Source organism: Propithecus coquereli, unplaced genomic scaffold, assembly GCF_000956105.1.
Source record: "Propithecus coquereli isolate 6110/MARCELLA unplaced genomic scaffold, Pcoq_1.0 Scaffold111, whole genome shotgun sequence".
NCBI lineage: Eukaryota > Metazoa > Chordata > Mammalia > Primates > Indriidae > Propithecus > Propithecus coquereli.
The window spans coordinates 4214763-4233637 of NW_012135081.1; the positions used below are offsets into that span (position 1 = coordinate 4214763).

The 18875-nt window shown below is 41.7% G+C and overlaps 1 protein-coding gene across 11 annotated transcripts in view; it reads left to right on the forward strand.

Annotated features, from left to right (window-relative positions):
* PCBP2 (poly(rC) binding protein 2) overlaps nt 1–18430 on the forward strand; it is a 28083-nt gene extending 9653 nt beyond the window's left edge. For 3 of the 11 annotated variants that reach the window (XM_012653128.1, XM_012653143.1, XM_012653135.1), the window contains 10 exons: nt 1811–1942; nt 2739–2867; nt 4107–4193; nt 6384–6476; nt 7567–7608; nt 8843–8915; nt 9423–9461; nt 10395–10450; nt 11804–11973; nt 17981–18430. In XM_012653128.1, coding sequence (XP_012508582.1) covers nt 1811–1942; nt 2739–2867; nt 4107–4193; nt 6384–6476; nt 7567–7608; nt 8843–8915; nt 9423–9461; nt 10395–10450; nt 11804–11973; nt 17981–18017 — 858 coding nt within the window. In that variant the 3' untranslated portion in view covers nt 18018–18430. The remainder of the gene's footprint in view (nt 1–1810; nt 1943–2738; nt 2868–4106; nt 4194–6383; nt 6477–7566; nt 7609–8842; nt 8916–9422; nt 9462–10394; nt 10451–11803; nt 11974–17980) is intronic. The other 8 variants (XM_012653152.1, XM_012653159.1, XM_012653165.1 and 5 more) reach the window with 8 other exon arrangements.
* The last annotated feature ends 445 nt before the right edge of the window (nt 18431–18875 follow it).

Below are 18875 nucleotides of genomic sequence, written 5' to 3' on the forward strand. Positions count from 1 at the left end.
TTTGAGACAGAGTTTCACTGTGTTGCCCGGGCTAGAGTGCCATGGCGTCATCCTAGCTCACAGCAACCTCAAACTCCTGTCTCACCCTCCTGAGTAGCTGGGACTACAGGCATGTGCCACCATGCCCAGCTAATTTTTTCTCTATGTTTTTTTGTTGTCCTAATTTCTTTCTATTTTCAGTAGAGACGGGATCTTGCTCTTACTCAGGCTGGTCTCAAACTCCTGAGCTGAAACAATCCGCCTGCCTCGGCGTCCCAGAGTGCTAGGATTACAGGTGTGAGCTACTGCGCTGGCCAGGATGCTGTTTAAAAAAAAAAAAAAAACAAAAAAACAATCTGATAAGTCAGAAGTTAAACTTGGAATCCCAACAATGGCTGAGGGTAGAAGAATTGGAGGCCGGAAGATTGTTTGAGGCCAGGGGTTGAAAACCAGCCTGGGGCAACATAGGGAGAACCCATCTCTTTTTTTTTTTTTTTTAAAGAAAAAAAGTTATTCTTGGTAGAGACCTAGGTCATCAGAAGCAAAATAGCCATACGAAGAGATTTTTGCCAGAAGGAAGTTTTTTCCCCACCAACCTTCAGAGGCCGAACAACCATTGTACTGGGTTTTCTGTTAACCCCTCTCCCTTTTGAAGTAATGCAGCTAGTTTTGCAATTGATAACCAAAGGCAGAGGAGTGCTGCTTGGTTGGTGGGAACAGTGCCTGAAATCTTATCCTTGCCAAGCTCAGAAATGTTATCTTTTGACCTGCAGGACCTTATTAGTCCAGAATTTGTGGCTTAAAAAACATTTAGAAAAGTACTATTTATTTTCCCCACTGCTAAATTTGACTGGCTGAAAAAAAAAAGAAAAGAAAAGTACTATTTATCTTTTAACCAAGTAAGAAACATGTCCTTGACTTCAGGGGGCTTATGCTTAAGCAGTTTCTGGGGCTAGCTACTACATAGTGATTAGGGGGAGAAGTGATATTTAAACCACTTAATCTTCAGAAAGCTAAACTTAATTAGGTTAAAACCATGACTTTTGGACACAGCATTTTGTTATGGGAAAGATTATGGGGTTTTGAGCCAATACAGTCTTTTCATTTCAAATTAACAGCTCTTTTGATGTGATTGGAGCACATTCTCTGGGCTTCAGCTTCTTTCTGTTTTTTGCGGGGTAGGGGTGGGGAGGGATACATGGTCTAGCTTTGTTGCCCAGGCTGGAGTGCAGTGGCATGATGTTGGCTCACTGTAACCTTGAATTCCTGGGCTCAAGAGATCCTCCTGCCTCGACCTTCCACATAGCTGGGATTACAGGCATGGGCCATCGCACCCATCCTAGTTTTGTTATTTATACAGTGGTACTATTACCAAAAAATTAAAGCAGTGACACACAGGATTGTATTTAATCTCTCTAGTTTCTAACTTTGTGGTCTTTTTAGTTTACAAACAGGGTAGAATTGGTGGTTTAAATTGGGTTGCCTTGTATTTTCTTTCTCTAAATGTTTGATTGATTTTTGACACCAGTATTTTTTAACCATTGACCAGCCAACTATAATTTGCCAAACAATCGCTTTTCTCTTTATCAAGTACACTCCACAGGGCGATGGAAGAAATTATGGCCATCTAATTCTGAGGAATTTTATATTTTTTATTTTTAATTAGAAATAGTTTGGGGGAGGGTTGTGGTATTCTGATTCTTGTCAGTGGTAGGTTATGACCTAACTTGTCCTATAAACTTGAGGACAGGCAGTTCTTTTATGCCAGTTATGGGCTTCGAGGGATCTTAAACTTCTCCTTCTAGTGTTCTGACTAATTTTCTTTTTGTAGGACATCAGCAGCTCTATGACCAATAGCACAGCTGCCAGTAGACCCCCGGTCACCCTGAGGCTGGTGGTCCCTGCTAGTCAGTGTGGCTCTCTCATTGGAAAAGGTGGTTGCAAGATCAAGGAAATACGAGAGGTTGGTGACTTTCATGCTTCTTTTAGAAATGTTAACTATTTGTTCCAAATGTTAGCTCTCTTTATAGCTAGGAAAAGTTGGCACTTCATGAGATGATTACAGTCTGATAGTACTGGAAATAAAAGATAGATTTTTACAATATAATTTATAGATTTTAACCAGAATTTCCAATTATTGCATGTGGTCAGTTTCCATTTTTTGGGCGACTTTGCATAATTTGGCAACTTTTGCATGAGGCTACGTAATTCTTTTTCATACCTGGAGAGATTACGTTTTGATATAATAGCAAATATTTCCCTTGACCAAACTTCTAAATAGTAAGGGGAAAATGGGAAGTATATAGTTGTAATTCTACTCCCTTTTTGATTACGGAAGTTACATTGAATTATGGGAGCTTTTAATTGTATCTGGAGGTTAGTGAATTTGGTTTGTTAGAATGAAACTTGAATGGCTCCTGGTTGGCATCTTTGGGAGCCTATTGTATGTGCCATGTGAGCAGAGATCTTGATTTTGTAAATTGATGTATTGGAAGCACTTGGAATGGTGCGTGGCACATAGAATGAATAGGCTTGATAAAAATATTTGTTCAACAAGAGAATGAGAAATGAGTGATATTTGTCGGGTTTTGATTGGCCCACAACCTGGAATAAGGGAAGAGTGGGAAAGGAGACTGAACGGGTTAAGATAGAAAATGGGATGAATATGCATTGAGCTTTGGACTCTAAAATCGCTACTGGGAGGAGTTGGAAGAGCATAAGCTGTTTTTTCTGATTTTGAATTTCTTTCTACCCCAAAGAGTACGGGGGCTCAGGTCCAGGTGGCAGGGGATATGCTCCCCAACTCAACTGAGCGGGCCATCACTATTGCTGGCATTCCGCAATCCATCATTGAGTGTGTCAAACAGATCTGCGTGGTCATGTTGGAGGTAAGCCCTCAGGCTCATGCTGAAAATGGGGGAAGGGCGATTCTGGGGACAGAGGGACTGATCTATATTTAGTAAGACTAGAATTAGGTGAAGCTGTTACAAGCCTCCAATGGGGGTAGGGAAAGAGGTTTCCTGAGTTCATATTTTCCTTCCCCTAGCTTTGACTTTTTTCTTACGGTCTGTGAACAAAAATAGAAACTGCTAAGCAGCAGTGATCTTTTGGTTCACAGCAATTCTAGTAGAGTTAGTAGGGAAAGATGCACTACTTGGACAAAAGCTGTATTTGGGTTCCTGAGAAGCTAAGTAACTTTTTGAGTTACTATATTTTGGTTATGTGGAACTTCGACATGTTGTTTAAATTAGTTTCTTGATTTGAAGCAGAATATTCAAGATGATAGTTAAATAGAATAGAAAAATGTATTTATGATGATGATTCTGAATGACTTGTGAGGTCCTGATAATTTACTATCATTCAATTAAAACCAAAAAGTGACAGAATTAAGGGAAATTAAGTGTTCTTAGATTTGTGATATGGAGTTGGTCTAACTGGTGAGAAAGGAAAGTAGGATTTTGAAGTAGAGTTTAGAAAAATCTTGGTTGGGTCTTTGTACCATTTGTAGATATTGTCTATGTTATCTTAGACAAAACATTTGCATACTTTATTTCCAATTTTGGTTTTATTTTCTATTCAGGCCAAAATGTGAGATCCTAAAAATTACCAACTAAAATGTACATGTATACACATAGCAGTTTTTCATCTTCATTAACTTGCTGCAGTGGTTGATGCCTATAATCTCAGCACTTTGGGAGGCTGAGATGGGAGGATAACTTGAGGCCAGGAGTTTGAGACCAGCCTGGGTAACACAGTGAGACTCTATCTCTACAAAAAATGGTGGTTGAGCACACCTATAGTCCTAGCTACTGGGGAGGATGAGCCAGGAGATTGGACTTTGCAGTGAGGTGTGATCATGCCACTGTCCTCCAGTCTGGCTGGCAGAGGTGAGACCCTGTCTGTCACATGCAAAAAAGAAAATAGTGTGTAAGATTGTTATAGGGGCATCTACCTTGATGAAAGACAAATAACTGCAGATAATTTGAGATTAGATGTAGCCAGAGACGATTCGGTAGGTGAGGGGTTGGAAATACTACAATTTTTAAATTTAACTGACCTGTGTGAGCTAAAGCCACACAGCTGAAGCAGCTTTGAAACCTTATCTCTCTTTGTTTTTTTCCCCTCTGACTCTCTCCCAGTCCCCCCCGAAGGGCGTGACCATCCCGTACCGGCCCAAGCCGTCCAGTTCTCCGGTCATCTTTGCAGGTGGTCAGGTAAGAAAATTCTTACTGGTGGGCTTAGAATGAACAAAGATTATATTTGAAATGTCAACTTTGCCAGCAGCACACCAAGTCACTCTGCATGCTTGCTGAAACCTATACTCTGGCCATAGTTTGACTTGCTTTTAGTTTTATTTTTTGTACCGGAGAAAGCTATGAATGCCAAGCCTTTGTTTAATTTTTAGCAGGCAATGGAAGTTTTGTAGGCACTCTGAAGAGGTAATTTATGTGGTAATTTAAGATGGGTTGGGTTAGAAGAAAGAGTTAAATTGCCTTGGTGCCACTACTTCTCTCCCTACCCCCACTCCATCCATGGTTTTGTGTGTGGGGGGCTGATCTTTAGAGGTCTGAATAAAAGTAGCCAAGAGTTGGACCTCTGAAGGAGATTCTGGATGGTGGTCTCAAAATTGGGGGGGGTCCTGAACTTGAGTGTCCTACAAACTTTCCCTTCCCTCCACCTCACCTCCCCTACTCCTACCCCTTCACTCCCAAACTCCAGTGTGTTGTCCCCCAGGCTCTTAACCTCATAAACACTGGTTTGAACCCACATGGCATAACTGAAATCAGCTGGGGTAAGAGTTCAGGGTGCAAGAATAGAAGGGGGGAGCGCATTGGGCTGTGGTGCTGTGATCTTTGGTGTTAGAGCAAAACACCAAAGCACCTCCTTGGCCTGTCCTTGCTCCTTCCTCACGAACCTAAACTCTTGATCTTTGGCACATGGGTTATTCTGAAGTTAGAATTTTTTGACGAGCATTGATCAGCATCATGGTAGTCTTATGTTTTGTTGGTTAGTGTTTGAGGAGTAAGTAGGTAGGTCAGTTTTTAAAATACTGAAGTTGGCCCTTCGTGTCTGGGTTCCACATCCATGGGTTCATCCAACCTCGGGTCGAAAATATGCAGAACAAAAAGGGTGGTTGTGTTTGTACTGAACATGTACAGACTTTTTCCCTTGTCATTATTCCCTAAACAGCATAGTAAAACAACTATCTGCCTAGCACTTAGATTCTATTAGGTATTGTAAGTAACCTAGAGATTTAAAGTATACAGGAGGATGTGTTTAGGTTATATACCAGTACTACACCATTTTATGGAAAGGACTTGAGCAGCCATGGGTTTTGGTATCCATGGTGTGGGGGCAGGGATCCTAGAACCAATCCCCCACGGATACCTAGGGACAACTAGGGATGACTGTATTGAGACTCACGTTGGAATAGTGACTTTGATTTTGGTAGCAAGTGTATTTATTCAACTAGTTCCATCTTATTTGTATTTGATCTGGGAGCCATTTAGAGGAGAAGCATAATCTTGGAGTACATCTCATTCACTTGAATTGGCATAAAACTCAACTAGTTTTAGGAGGCTTAGTCTGTCACGTAGTTTTGGAAGCTTACGCAAGAAGTTAATCATGTTTACAGTGTCTTGAGATGGTTTAGTGCCTTGATTTTAGCATTAGCCTGTACAAACTGGTTTGGGCAAAGGACCCTCAGTCAGTATGGATAGTCAGGCAAGATAAGCAAAGTCCCAGAGTCATTGTAGCCAGGAGGGGTTATCCTTGGGAGTTTCTCCTTCTCCCCAGGAACTCCAGGTTCTTGCTCTTCTGGATTCTTGCACTCCCATTTGGTATTACAAAGAGTCCCATGCTGGGTGGCAGCAATCCTCTCTACTTAACATTCTTCCTTTACTTCCTTTTTTTCCCTTCCCTGTCCCTCCCCATTCATACCTCTTTGCTTCCCTACCCACCCTCCCTCTTTATTCAGTTGACCACCCTCTAAAAGCTTAGAGCTTCTTCCATGAGTGGCCCTGTCGTGGATCATTCCAATGGGCCTTTTTAAATGGACTAGTTCATATGATGTCCACAGATGGACCTGTGTCTTTTGTTCTTTGTGGCAAAGTGGGCTCTGTAGGGGTTTAACTTAATCCTACACTGACCAGGAGCTGGCATCAGCTCTGTTGCCCCACCCCTTTACTCTTACTGAATATAGCCCAATTGTTCAGTGTGAAATCTGCCACTAGGTAACTTTTTTTTTTAATTCACTGATTGCAGCTCGTTTCAAATTGTGTCGTGAGCTCCTTTTTAAAGGAAAAAGGAAAAAATAAACAACCTTTTTTTTGTGTGAATTTCATGCTGGTGACAAGGTGCCGGATTGACAGCCCTGGAGACTGAAATCCTCTATTTATCCACAGGACAGGTACAGCACAGGCAGCGACAGTGCGAGCTTTCCCCACACCACCCCGTCCATGTGCCTCAACCCTGACCTGGAGGGACCACCTCTAGAGGTGAGAGGGGATGTTCAGTCTCCAAGGCTCACTCAATCCTTCCGCCTCAGCCGAGACTGCCAACACGCGGGGGGCCAGTGGCGCTGGTGATTTTTGTGCTGTGGACACCACCTGTCCACGGGGACCTGGACTGACCCCCCCCACCTCATTTCCACAGGCCGCGTAGCCCACCAGATGGTAACACCAACTCTTTTTTTTTTTTTTTTTTTTTTTTTAATTTTTTTTGTTCAACCCCTCTTCCCCCTCTCCCACTCCTCCCACCCCATTTTCACCTTCCTCCCACCCCTACCTGGGTGCACTTTTGGGGGTACTGGCCACTGTGATGTGAGGAGCTTCACATCCTGTTAATCAGCCACTCCTTCCTCCCCCTCCCTTGCTGTTCCCTTTTCCTTTCCTCCTCGTTCCCCACCCCATTGCCCTAAAGACCCAACTCCCTTTTTGGGAGGTTATGGTGTGGGGGGAGGAGGGCACAGTGGGAGCTGCAAGTGCCTTTTATGGAGGGGAGGAGGGAGAAGGTAGGACTGTAGAACACAGTGGTTTTTTTGTGTGTGTTCCTGTGGTCAGCTCCTTAGTGTTAGGGACCTAGCTAGCTTCCAGTGTACTTAAGGTCTGTAGGCAGATACAGAGAAAAATAAGATAGGGAAAGAGAAGTGTTTCAAAACATGCCATGTAGGTTTGTGCAGATACTCACATCACCATGATTGGTAGAAGGGTTGGGGTGGTGAGGGAAGAGACCATTATTTCTCCTAGGCTATCTTATATACTGGAAGAGTGGGGCTTGGTCAGTCGAGGCATTGCTTAATCTCACTTCCCACATTTTCATTAAGATGTGTATGTTTTGTGTTTGATTCCAGGGAATTTGGTTACCTTTATAGGATCCCCATAATAAAGTCGTTATATTTAGGGTTCAAAGAAGGCCAATTTGGGTCTGACTGTATTTGTGAGATTCCATCTACTGCCTCAATCCCTGGCCTCCCCCTTCTCTAGTTCAACTCTGGCTTCCTGGCTAGTTGAAATCTGTCTTTTTCCCCCCCACTGGGTGGCTGTCCGTGATTGGTTTTTAATAGGAACTGTTTTCCTCCTTTTGTAGGCCTATACCATTCAAGGACAGTATGCCATTCCACAGCCAGATGTAAGTTTTGTTTTCACTTCTTGTTTTGAAAAGTTCCCTTTCCCATCCAAAATTGTCTCACTCCTTTCTCCCAAGTAGCCAGAAGTGAGTTGGGTCTTAAACATTTGAAATGTTGTTTTCCTCACAAGGTGAACCCCATATTTCATGCCTTAAAAAATTAATCTTTAATCAGAGAATAGTAGTGCTTTGTTTGCCTTTTGACATTTAAATTATGATTCAGATTATTAGCTTCTACTTTTACCCGTGTTTCAGATTACTCTGGAAGAGAAATGTACCATGGTATATTGTCATGTTATCTCAGGGCACAGTTTAAATTGAAAGTGGGCTGTGCTTCCCTGCATGGATTTCTCCTTTTCATGGGGGGTGTGGGGGGATTGGATTTGCTTTTGGGTACTCCTCTATCTGGGGGACCATTTTTAAAGTATTTGGTGGGAAGGAAGGGGCTTATTTGCGTAGGGAGGGATAGGAAGCTAAAAATTTGGACTTCAACTCAAAAAACCTTTCTTGCCAATAAAAGTTCTTATTTTAAAATGCCAGTGTTTAGACTTTGTTTAAGGACATTTCTTTCTGCACTTTCGTTTATCCTTACTAACCTTTTCAGGTGCTGAGCATTAGATTTAGGAAGTTGAGTTTGGTTCTTGGTTAGTGGTAGGAACCAGGAGAGGGACTTGAAGGATTATTTTACAACAGCCAGGACATTTTGTATAGATGAAGAAAAATAGCTGTAGAAGTCAGTGGTGATGGTGGGACTAAACCCAATTTGGTTTCTTCTTAACCTGTCTCCTCCTTGCAGTTTCCCTGCCCCCCTTCATCTCCTTCCCTCTTCCCAATACTGATGAAATCCTGCATGGTGTGTTTTCCCTAGCACCACTGCACAGTTTGTTTACCTATCCTGTCCGTGCTTGTCCCTGGGGCAACTGTTGCAATGGCTGCAAGCACCTTCATTAAATAGCCCACAAAAGGGATGGTTGTTGGGCAAGTGCTATATTGCTTACCGTTTCACACACCCAAAATGCATTCATTCTCTTACACTGACACTCCGTTTCTAACCCTTACTGTTCATAATCTGCCCTTCCCCAGGATTGTGACGTAAGCCCTATCACTACCTTCCGTTTTAGGTTGAGTAGTAGAGTCAACTTTGGGGATCAGGAGCTTTACATTTTCAAATTTGAATGTGCTTGAGCCCTGACTGTTAACTCTTCTAATGCCAGTCTTTCCTGTTTCCTCCTTGCAGTTGACCAAGCTGCACCAGTTGGCAATGCAACAGTCTCATTTTCCTATGACGCATGGCAACACCGGATTCAGTGGTATGGATGCCTCAGTGTTTATTTTTGTAAGGTGTAGTGCAAGACAGAGGCCAGTCCCAAGGTCTCTCAGCTTGTCATCTGTTTAAAACAAACTTGGTTACCCAGCATCCTGCTGGTTTAAACTTGCCTGTCTACTATGGCTAAGCCCAAGGAGGTAATGTGTTTGTTAACGTGGTTTTCATTTGGGGTCAGTTATTCTAAAAGAAGAAAAAAGTCCCTGGAAGGTTTGGGGGTGAGGTCTGGGGATGCTTGTCAGGCAAAGGGTAGGCTGGTATTTCTTTGAACCATCCTGACTGCTGCCCCCTTAATCTGATCAGCATCCCCTTTCTCTCCACCAGCTATTCACAGGCTTGGGTAGAGACCATCCATTTGTGCCAAATTGTGTAGTGTTTTTTTGTTTTTGTTTTTGTTTTGTTTTGTTTTTTTGGGCTTTTCTGTATAAGGAATAACTTGTCCGATAGGGTTAGGATGAGACCACCAAACTCATTTTCACTTGTATCTTAACAGGCATTGAATCCAGCTCTCCAGAGGTGAAAGGCTATTGGGGTAATGATTAAAAAAAAAAATCTGTAGTATTCTACTGTTATATTAATAAACTGGTGGGAGTCTTGTTTCACTGCCCATGAACCATACCAGCAACATTCACATGGCAGAGAGGAGCTGCGAGAGCAAAGGGGTGGGCCTGGTGCCCCCATGGGGGTCCCTTGATGGATCTGGCCAACCCCCTTCTAAAAATGTTGAGACCAGCAGCCACAGCTGAGAGCAAGATTAGGCTTGAGGGTTAGCAAGCTGGACTGGTTAAGTCCAGGTGTTGTTATAGATGGATATGGCTTTTTGCGGATGAGGTTTTTTTTTCTTTTTCTTTGGAAAACAAAAGACAGAACAAATTATTGAGCAGAAGACAGGGAGTAAATCTGGAGAAATGAACTCCCCTCACCTGACTGCCATTTCATTCTATCTGACCTTCAAGTTTAGGAGGATAGGGGTGGTGGAGGGTGTTAATCTGATACAGGTATATTTAAAGCAACTGCATGTGTGCCAAAAGTCCATGGTACCCATTAACAGGAATGTTATTGGCACTGGTGCCTAGTGAGCATCAGGTGAGATAAAATTGGAATACAACAGCAGGAAATCCTAAGCAGAAAAAGGGTAGAAGTACAGAGGGACTTGTTTAGTTTTTGGTCCTGTTTGAGGATACCACACTCCCTTGCCCCTTGCTTTCATCCCCCTATATCCCTAAGAGGCTGGGCTTTGCAGGAAATGGCATGAAATCAGCTCTTCTGAGTGTACAGAAGAATCTTTCCAGCATTATTTCTGCACCCTTCTCCCCGTCTTTCCTCTTTGGAGGCTTCCAAGTTAGTGACGAATCCCAACAGCCAATGCTGGGTTTCCAGTTTATTTCTTTCTGTTAGTTTAATGTGCAGCAGTGGGGTTTTGAATGCTGTGCATTGAACTTTCTTGCTTTCTTCTGTCTTTTAGCAGGTTTGGATGCATCTGCTCAGACTACTTCTCATGAACTCACCATTCCAAACGATGTAAGTATGGTTAGTTGGGTTGCATGTGATGAAAATAAGAAAATTGGTTTTAAATAAATGGAAGTCTTGTAGAATCACAAGGTTGAGACTTAAAGCATAGGGTGCAGTGGTTCTTGATTGTTAAATCTTTGCTAAGATGATGGTCACTAACCACATGTTCACATTAAGAATAATAAAAACAGGCCGGGCGCGGTGGCTCACGCCTATAATCCTAGCACTCTGGGAGGCTGAGGCGGGTGGATTGTTTGAGCTCAGGAGTTCGAGACCAGCCTGAGCAAGAGCGAGACCCCGTCTCTACTAAAAATGAAAGAAATTAATTGGACAGCTAAAAATATATAGAAAAAATTAGCCGGGCATGGTGGCGCATGCCTGTAGTCCCAGCTACTCGGGAGGCTGAGGCAGTAGGATCACTTGAGCCCAGGAGTTTGAGGTTGCTGTGAGCTAGGCTAACGCCACGGCACTCACTCTAGCCAGGGCAACAGAGTGAAACTCTGTCTCAAAAAAGAAAAAAAAAAAAGAATAATAAAAACAATAAATTTAGTTCCTCAGTCTTACTTGTCATAGTACAGGTATTCAATAACCACATATTGCTATTTATTATATTGGACAGTGCAAATGTAGACCAATATTTAACCTTTTCCCAAGGCAAAAGCATTAGAAATTGGCCAAAATTCTTGTCAGTGTAGTATGGTAGTAATCGTGTGAGTTTAAGCATCTTTGCTGTCAGAAACAATGTACCTTTATCTGTATCTCTATTCCTAGCCATGTAACTAGGTTTTTTATTTGGCTCTGGTTTATTTTGTCTTTGGAATTAATGTTCTGAGGACAGAAATAATGGAGAGCTAATGCTTGGACCTAGGAGTTAGCTAGCTCATAGTTGGCTCTGACCTACAGCAGTCAGACGGAAGAATGGGTCAAGACAAGTTGAAGGCCAGGCGTGGTGGTTCACGCCTGTAATTCTAGCACTCTGGGAGGCCGAGGCGGGAGGATCACTCAAGACCAGGAGGTCAAGACCAGCCTGAGCAACAGTGAGACCCTGTCTCTACTAAAAATAGAAAGAAATTAGCTGGATAACTAAAAATACATAGAAAAAATTAGCTGGGCATGGTGGCGCATGCCTGTAGTCCCAGCTACTCAGGAGGCTGAGGCAAAAGGATTGCTTGATCTCAGGAGTTTGAGGTTGCTGTGAGCTAGGCTGACGCCACGGCACTCTAACCCAGGCAACAGAGTGAGACTCTGTCTTAAAAAAAAAAAAAAAAAAAAGACGAAGAAGGTAGAGGGATGGGATGGAATTCTTGTACCTAGTGATGCAACTCTAATTAATTTGGTGTGCCTTGTTTTTCCTCCCTTAAGTTGATTGGCTGCATAATCGGGCGTCAAGGCGCCAAAATCAATGAGATCCGTCAGATGTCTGGGGCGCAGATCAAAATTGCGAACCCAGTGGAAGGATCTACTGATAGGCAGGTTACCATCACTGGATCTGCTGCCAGCATTAGCCTGGCTCAATATCTTATCAATGTCAGGTAAGGTTGCACTACCTTTTGTCTTATTAATGCCCACATAGTAATGTGTGTGTTGGGGAAAGCTGCAGTATGTTATTAAATATGAGGTTAATTGGGGGATGGGTAGAAATGGCCAAAGAAAGTCTAGCCCTGCTTTCCTCCATCTTTAGTGTAGAAGAAAAAGATGGCAGTAAATTTTCATAGGACATGCATAGATAGCTTGCATTTGACTTTTGATGCTTTGGGTAGTGGAAAGGATGTTATATGTCTTCAATAGTACTACAGTCTTCTTGCTAGAGCAACCCTATGAACAGACAAAACCAAATATGCGTCTCTCTTGTTCTACATGTCATATAGATCACTATTTCTTACATTGATTTGGGGTCCAAAGCACCTTTAATAACTAAAAGTAATGGAGTAATGTGATAGGGAAGTTTCTTGGAGGCAGCCATTACCATTTATTCTGAAAATAGCCATTTTTCTCAAATTGCAAATGTATTCCATTGTTCATAGCTTGTGGGAAAGGGGGAAATACAGGTATTGGAATGTTTCAGAAATGCCAAGTGTACTTTATATGTCATGTCCACCCCAGTCTCATTTCTTAATGACTTCCTGAGGTTTTATGTCCCTTGTCAATACCTAGCTAATGTTACAGTGTAGAACAGTGTTCAAAGTCAAATAGGCATCCTACAGAGCATTTATATTTTTTGCTTTCTAAGCTCATGGGCTTAAGTCACACCCTTAATTACTTAGTAACATTTTAAACCAGTGTTAGTAGCCCATTTCCCAAGGGACTTAGTGCTATCCTTTTTATGGAGAGTATTGTCTACTTATAGAAAAGACATTCTAGATCTTTCTTGTTCAGCCACCAAGCACATCAAGTCCTTAATGTTCAGAATGAAGTGGTAGTAAGCTTTTGCTCAGAGGCTGTTTGCAAAGATTTGTTTTCTTGTTTGTAATTGGGGTATTGAAGGGAATTTTTAAGTGGCAAGAATCATGTTCTTGAAAGCTGGAAATTGTTTTCTTCTGCTTTGGGTAGGCTTGCCCTGAGTATTGTCAGAGTGTTTAATATTGTCACTGTTTAAATGTGACTTGCTTGCCTGGCCCCTAGGGGCACTAGGTCACTGGCTATGCTGTAAGGAAGGAGAACTTCTCTGCTTAAAGTCATTGTTTTCAGGATCATTCTTACTGAATGTCTTAGCTGTTGAGGATCATCCTATTTTTAAAAAACCATCCAAGACATGGATTGGGAAAACCTTGAAGCTTCATTTAACACCAAAGGAAGGACTATGCACACCCAAAGCTTACTCTTCACTTCCTCATCTTGGTCCAGTTTGAATGCAGAAATCAAACTGGTTTTTTGGTTTGTTTTTTTAATACTAGGCAAGAAGGCTTTCTCTGCTTTCATTAATGGATTCTGAGCATTTCTGCTGTCTCTTGAGTTTTCATGGTGTCAGTCTGCTCCTTTGTGCAGTTAGGTGACTTCTGTATCCCCCTCCTTTATGAATTGCTCCTGTCCCTGGACGTAGGTAAATGAAAATAGGGATTTAAGAGGATTCTTTCTGCCCTCCAAGATTTTGCCTTCTGGGGTCAGTTATTGAGACAAACTTCAGCAAACATCTGTAGTTCTGATGGAGGCACATAGAGGTTTTGGGAGATGCAGATTCTTGCTGTTATTTGGAGCTTACTTTAGGAGTAGAAGCAACATTATTTTTGCTTTTTAAATGTAAATATTTAGGTAGTACTTGAGTTTCTCTCTTCCGGTTCTGAAAGATCCACATGAAGTATGGTCAGTAAAAACAAAGCATTTTATATTACCTCCCACCAGAAAAGCTTTCCTGGTTTTTACCTACATTTTTGTTCTCCGCATTTTTCATTGAAAATGCTGCATTCTTCGAAATTTGAATTAGTGACCTACTTTGGACTTTTGTCCCTTTCCATTCTAACATTGGTTCCTCTGCTGTGAGGATGTAAAAAGTTAGCCAGGCGTAGTGGTAGGCACCTGTAGTACAAGCTGCTTAGGAGGTTGAAGCAGGCGGATCACTTGAGCCCAGGAGTTTGAGGTTGCAGTGGGCTCTGATGACACCATTGCACTCTAACCCAGGCAACAGAATGAAACCGAGTCTCAAACAATACAAAACAAAAAAACTGATTAACATTAAAAGCTTCACAGGTAATTACTGGGTAATTAATTTTCTATTAGAATGGGAAATGGAGAGGGGATTGGAGGAAACATTTCTTCCTTGTTTAGAGATTGATGAATGCTCTGATTTTCTACCTGAAATCATTCCTTTGACATCTGGGTTGGGTCAGTGTGTCAGATACCTGGAAATAAGTGCTGTGTGATTTCTCAGTCTGTCAGCCTTTTCTTCACCGTAGCAGTTTTAAATAGCATGTGCAATGGAAAGGTGGCAAAGTATACATATTTAGAGGGTGGGACACAGATTTTTAAAAGAGAGACAGCTTGTCAGAAGTTGATATTAGTTCTTCCTAATTGGCAGTCAGAGACACTGATATGACTGAAGCGGTTTTTGTCCTGTACTTTTTCCCTTTTGTGGTCTTCCCGTCCACCCACCCTTTTTTTTTTGTTCCTTTTTTTCCTCTGTTACAGTTTAGAAAACGCTAAACCCTCCTCCCAGGCAGCCTCCGTCACGATCCCTGATCACCTCAGCATCAACCTCTCTCAACCCTCCACCCCTTCTTCTTCTTCTTCCTCCTCCACCACCACCCCCTCGCTCGCCACAGCGGGGACCTCCGACGCACCCTCCAGCCTCCCCAACCCTCTTCCGACCGCCCCTTGTGTCTCCAGTCTGCTTGGCATGAAACCCATCCCTCTCCTGGCTCTAAATGTTGTGTCTGCTGCTAAGGGTACCGGGGCTTCAGCTGCCACCACCACCAACTCTGCTGTGCCATGTGTAACTAACAAACTGAAAGGAGAGAAACAGAGATTCTCACCCTACTGATTGCATATCTTGAGGCACTTCCTCAAGTGTTTTTGGTTCATTTTGTTTTCCTTTGTTAACATTGGTGAGAACCAAACTATTGTGAGCTTGTGAACGTTTCCTTTTTACTACTTGGGATAACTGGGTGGGGGTGGGGGCTGGTAACCCTTGTTTAGGTTTAGGCTTCATCTGAGTGCCTGTTTCAGAGTCTGACTTGTTGAATTCTTTAGAGCCACAGTTCTTGCTCTTCTTTCTTGTTGTTACCTTTTTTTGTAGCTTTATTCTGCCTTGCAATATAATAATGTGTTAGGCTCTGTGTTAATGAATAAAAGCTTGTCCGTTAACCCTTTTTTAATTAATTATTTAATGATTAAGCTATATCAGCAGGCTTTCTTGACCAGATTTGTGTTTCTAGCTGTAATAAAGTTGCCACAGTAAGAACCTTAGTTCACCGTGTGCTGTGAAGGGTAAAGGGGTGGGAGCTTGTGACTTGTGGCTACTACTCAATTAGGAAGTCTGTACAACCGACTGGGGCCTTTTTGTATCCCAGGTTAATTTTATAATCCTTCGTCAGTATTCCCACAAAGAGATATGGGCCTGTGACAGTTTAGATCCTGGGGGTCCTCCATAATTGGCAGAAAGCTTCATTAGTGAAGAGTCGTTTATCTGATTTATCAGTCCCTTACCCTGTCAACAGCACCAGGTAACAAGGGTGTCCATCTAGTGAGTGGTTACTATGAAGATCTCTTCCAGGGCATACATACAGAGAATGTATTTCTTTACCCCAAACCAGGGAAGGGGTGGGAGAGTGGGATAAATATAATAAAATTAGGCAGTTTCTGTCTGCATTGCTCAAAAGTAGTATTACCTGGGTTTTTTCTGTGACATTAGGTTGATCTTGAAGAACCAACCTGTGACATTGCCTAGAACTTGAAAGGATGCTATCCAATGATCCTAGACCAATTTTGATTAATCAAGCAAGATTCTTTACCTTTTTTAATATTCTCTGCCCTCTCTTCACCAACACTGTTGTTATGAGTAGGAAATCATATGCTTAGATTTGGAAGGAACCTAATGGATCAATTAATCTGTAACTCATTGATCTTCTCATTTAACAGATAAAAAAATAGAAGCCCTAAAAAAATTTAAATTCATAGATCATATGAGTGACTAGCCAGGACTAACAACTTGTGCTTTACTTTTACTCAATCGTACTAATCTCCCTGAAGCCCTATTCATTTTCTTATCTCCAAATGGGCACAGGCCTCGTTCATAAAAGAGTATGTAAATGCTCTAAGTATAATGGTAGAAGTCCTCTGATACTCTTCTAATTAACCAAAGTACACATTGCCACAGTGCTGAAAATATAATGCTCTCCCTAGGACATTAGAGAACTCATTGTAGAAATCGTACGTACCCCTAGTCTGCATGAAGTCTCCTTTGTTGTCCAGGTAGGAGTTTTCTTACTAGTTGCTCCTTTATCATGTGGTTCAACTCACTTGGTAAACTCCTTCTGTAGTTAGGACTTAAGTCATGCTGATACCATCTGCTCCCAGGGTCCTGGTTTTATTATATCTAGTATCTTGATCGGAAGGCCTCTTAACCTAATCAGGTATTCCCTAAGGAAGGATTCCTGGGAAGGAATCCAGATGTTTAAGGGGCTAACTATCACTACCTTCAAAGGTACATGCTGTTAAGTTTTTTAAAAGGTTAATTAGAGCTCCCCCATGTGGTCCTTCTGTCCTAGAGTCTGTGACATTATTTCTGGTTGGGTTTTCCCTTCTCCTTACCTCACTCTCCATACTCCATCCCTGTAAATCCCCACTCAGACTTGGTATAAGCTCTGGAAAATTCTTTTTGAACTCTTGTGGGGCCATACTACAACCGCTTCCTTGCATGAACTAAGTCTTAGCTCTAAACTGTATCCAGCAGTTCCTTTCTTACATTTCGATTTCCCACTGAACTCTTTCATTCAGGGGCTATAGTTTACCTTTCTGTAGATCATCCTATTTTGAGATTGGCAAGAATCCATCCCTTTTAAGAACTAACTATTCCCCTTCATGCTGGGGTGGAGAAACCATTTCTGACTTAAAAGTAAATACATTGCAGTTGAAGGACTCTTCAGTTTTCTGGCCCTTGGTTTTCCTCCTTCTGACCAGCTTATGGCTTTGCATTGTTGTGGAAGGTCTGAGTCTTACACAGTTGGTTCTATTCAAAATGGTAGTTAGCTTTTTCTGGCTACCTAGTATTAGTATTAGTGAAGCATAACGAATGCCTAAATACCTTGCCCTCAAATGACTTATTTGAAGCAAAGACATTACAGCCATGTTTGGATGAAGGATTTGGCTTGATGGGAAGACCAGATTTAGGAGCTTCTAGAGTAAGCTACTGAGTTGAAACATTTTGTCTGCCACTTTTAAGTCCTGAAAACTAGGCCTTAAAAACAATTAGAAATAATTCTTGACCCATATAGTTATTCAACATGGTCTTTACATCTCTTTAACATCTCCAGCCTTTAAAACTGTATTACCCTTAATAGTAATAGAATATACATTAACAGAGAAACCCAAGGCTATTCTAGAGTAAAAGCTTTGGATTATCTCAGCATTAACCTCATGAGGCTATTTTCAGATTAAGTATTTTTTCCCTAAACTCTGGTATTCTATCAGCAGTTTGGGAAGAACTAAAATAAGCTCAGCAATAAAGAAACATTGCTTCTGTGTATTGTGACCCTTTAAGAGGAGGCTTTAGTGAGTGGCATATTTTCAGTAAGTGTTTAACATCTCCTACTTTGGAGATGCAAATACTTCCCAAAGAACATAGTTGGACAGACAATTGGTAACCAAGTTACTCAGTTACCCTAAACTCTGGGGTAATTTGCCTCAGGGAGCTTGGATTTTTTAGGGGTTAAAGGATCAGGTTTGTGGTACTGGTTAATTCAACAAACCTTAAAGTATCTCCCTGGATACTGAAGCACTGATTATGTACTACTCACATTTCACGAACCAGGCTGAACGATCAGAGGTGAGGTGCAGCTGGGCCCTGGAAATACTAACTTTGAGTTCTTGTTTGTTTCTGTGTTACAGGCTTTCCTCGGAGACGGGTGGCATGGGGAGCAGCTAGAACAATGCAGATTCATCCATTATCCCTTTCTGCTGTTCACCACCACCCATGATCCATCTGTGTAGTTTCTGAACAGTCAGCGATTCCAGGTTTTAAATAGTTTGTAAATTTTCAGTTTCTACACACTTTATCATCCACTCGTGATTTTTTAATTAAAGCGTTTTAATTCCTTTCTCTGTTCAGCTGTTAAATGCTGAGATCCATATTTAGTTTTATAAGCTTCTCCCTGTTTTGTTTTTTTTTTTTCAGTTTTTTTTTTTTTTGGCTCATGAATTTTCTGTTTGTCATGGAAATGTAAGAGTGGAATATTAATACATTTCAGTTTAGTTCTGTAATGTCAGGAATTTTTCAAAAAAAATTAAAAGATGGACTGGAGCTTTTTCTTTGTGAATAGAAACTGGATGCCACAGTGATTCATGTGGGTTTTATTCCTCTTGTCTTGCTGTTATTTTTGTACCTTTTATCTCTCAAAGGACCTTGCTTGGGTTCTGAATAGAAGCCTTTATTCCAGTTAAGATGTTTTCTTCTGTTTTGCCACTTTCATCTTTTTTTGTGGCCCTTGATCCTGTTTTCCTTGACCCCGTGCTTTATTGGTCCTTGTAAAACTGCCCAAAAGATTGGGAATTGGATTTATCTGAAGAGTAGGCAAGGACTTCCATTGGGGGTGAAGGGGAGGACACACATGGATACACATGGAAGCAGTTGGTCATGTATCTGGGTTTCAGCTTCTTGGGACTGTCTGTTCCCTTGTTCAGGCTTCCATATTTTAAACTAAAAACTTCATTCTCATTTTAAATAATTGTTCATTTATAGTTCTCTCCCTAATGATTGGGTAACAAGATCTGCTTCTGCCCTTGT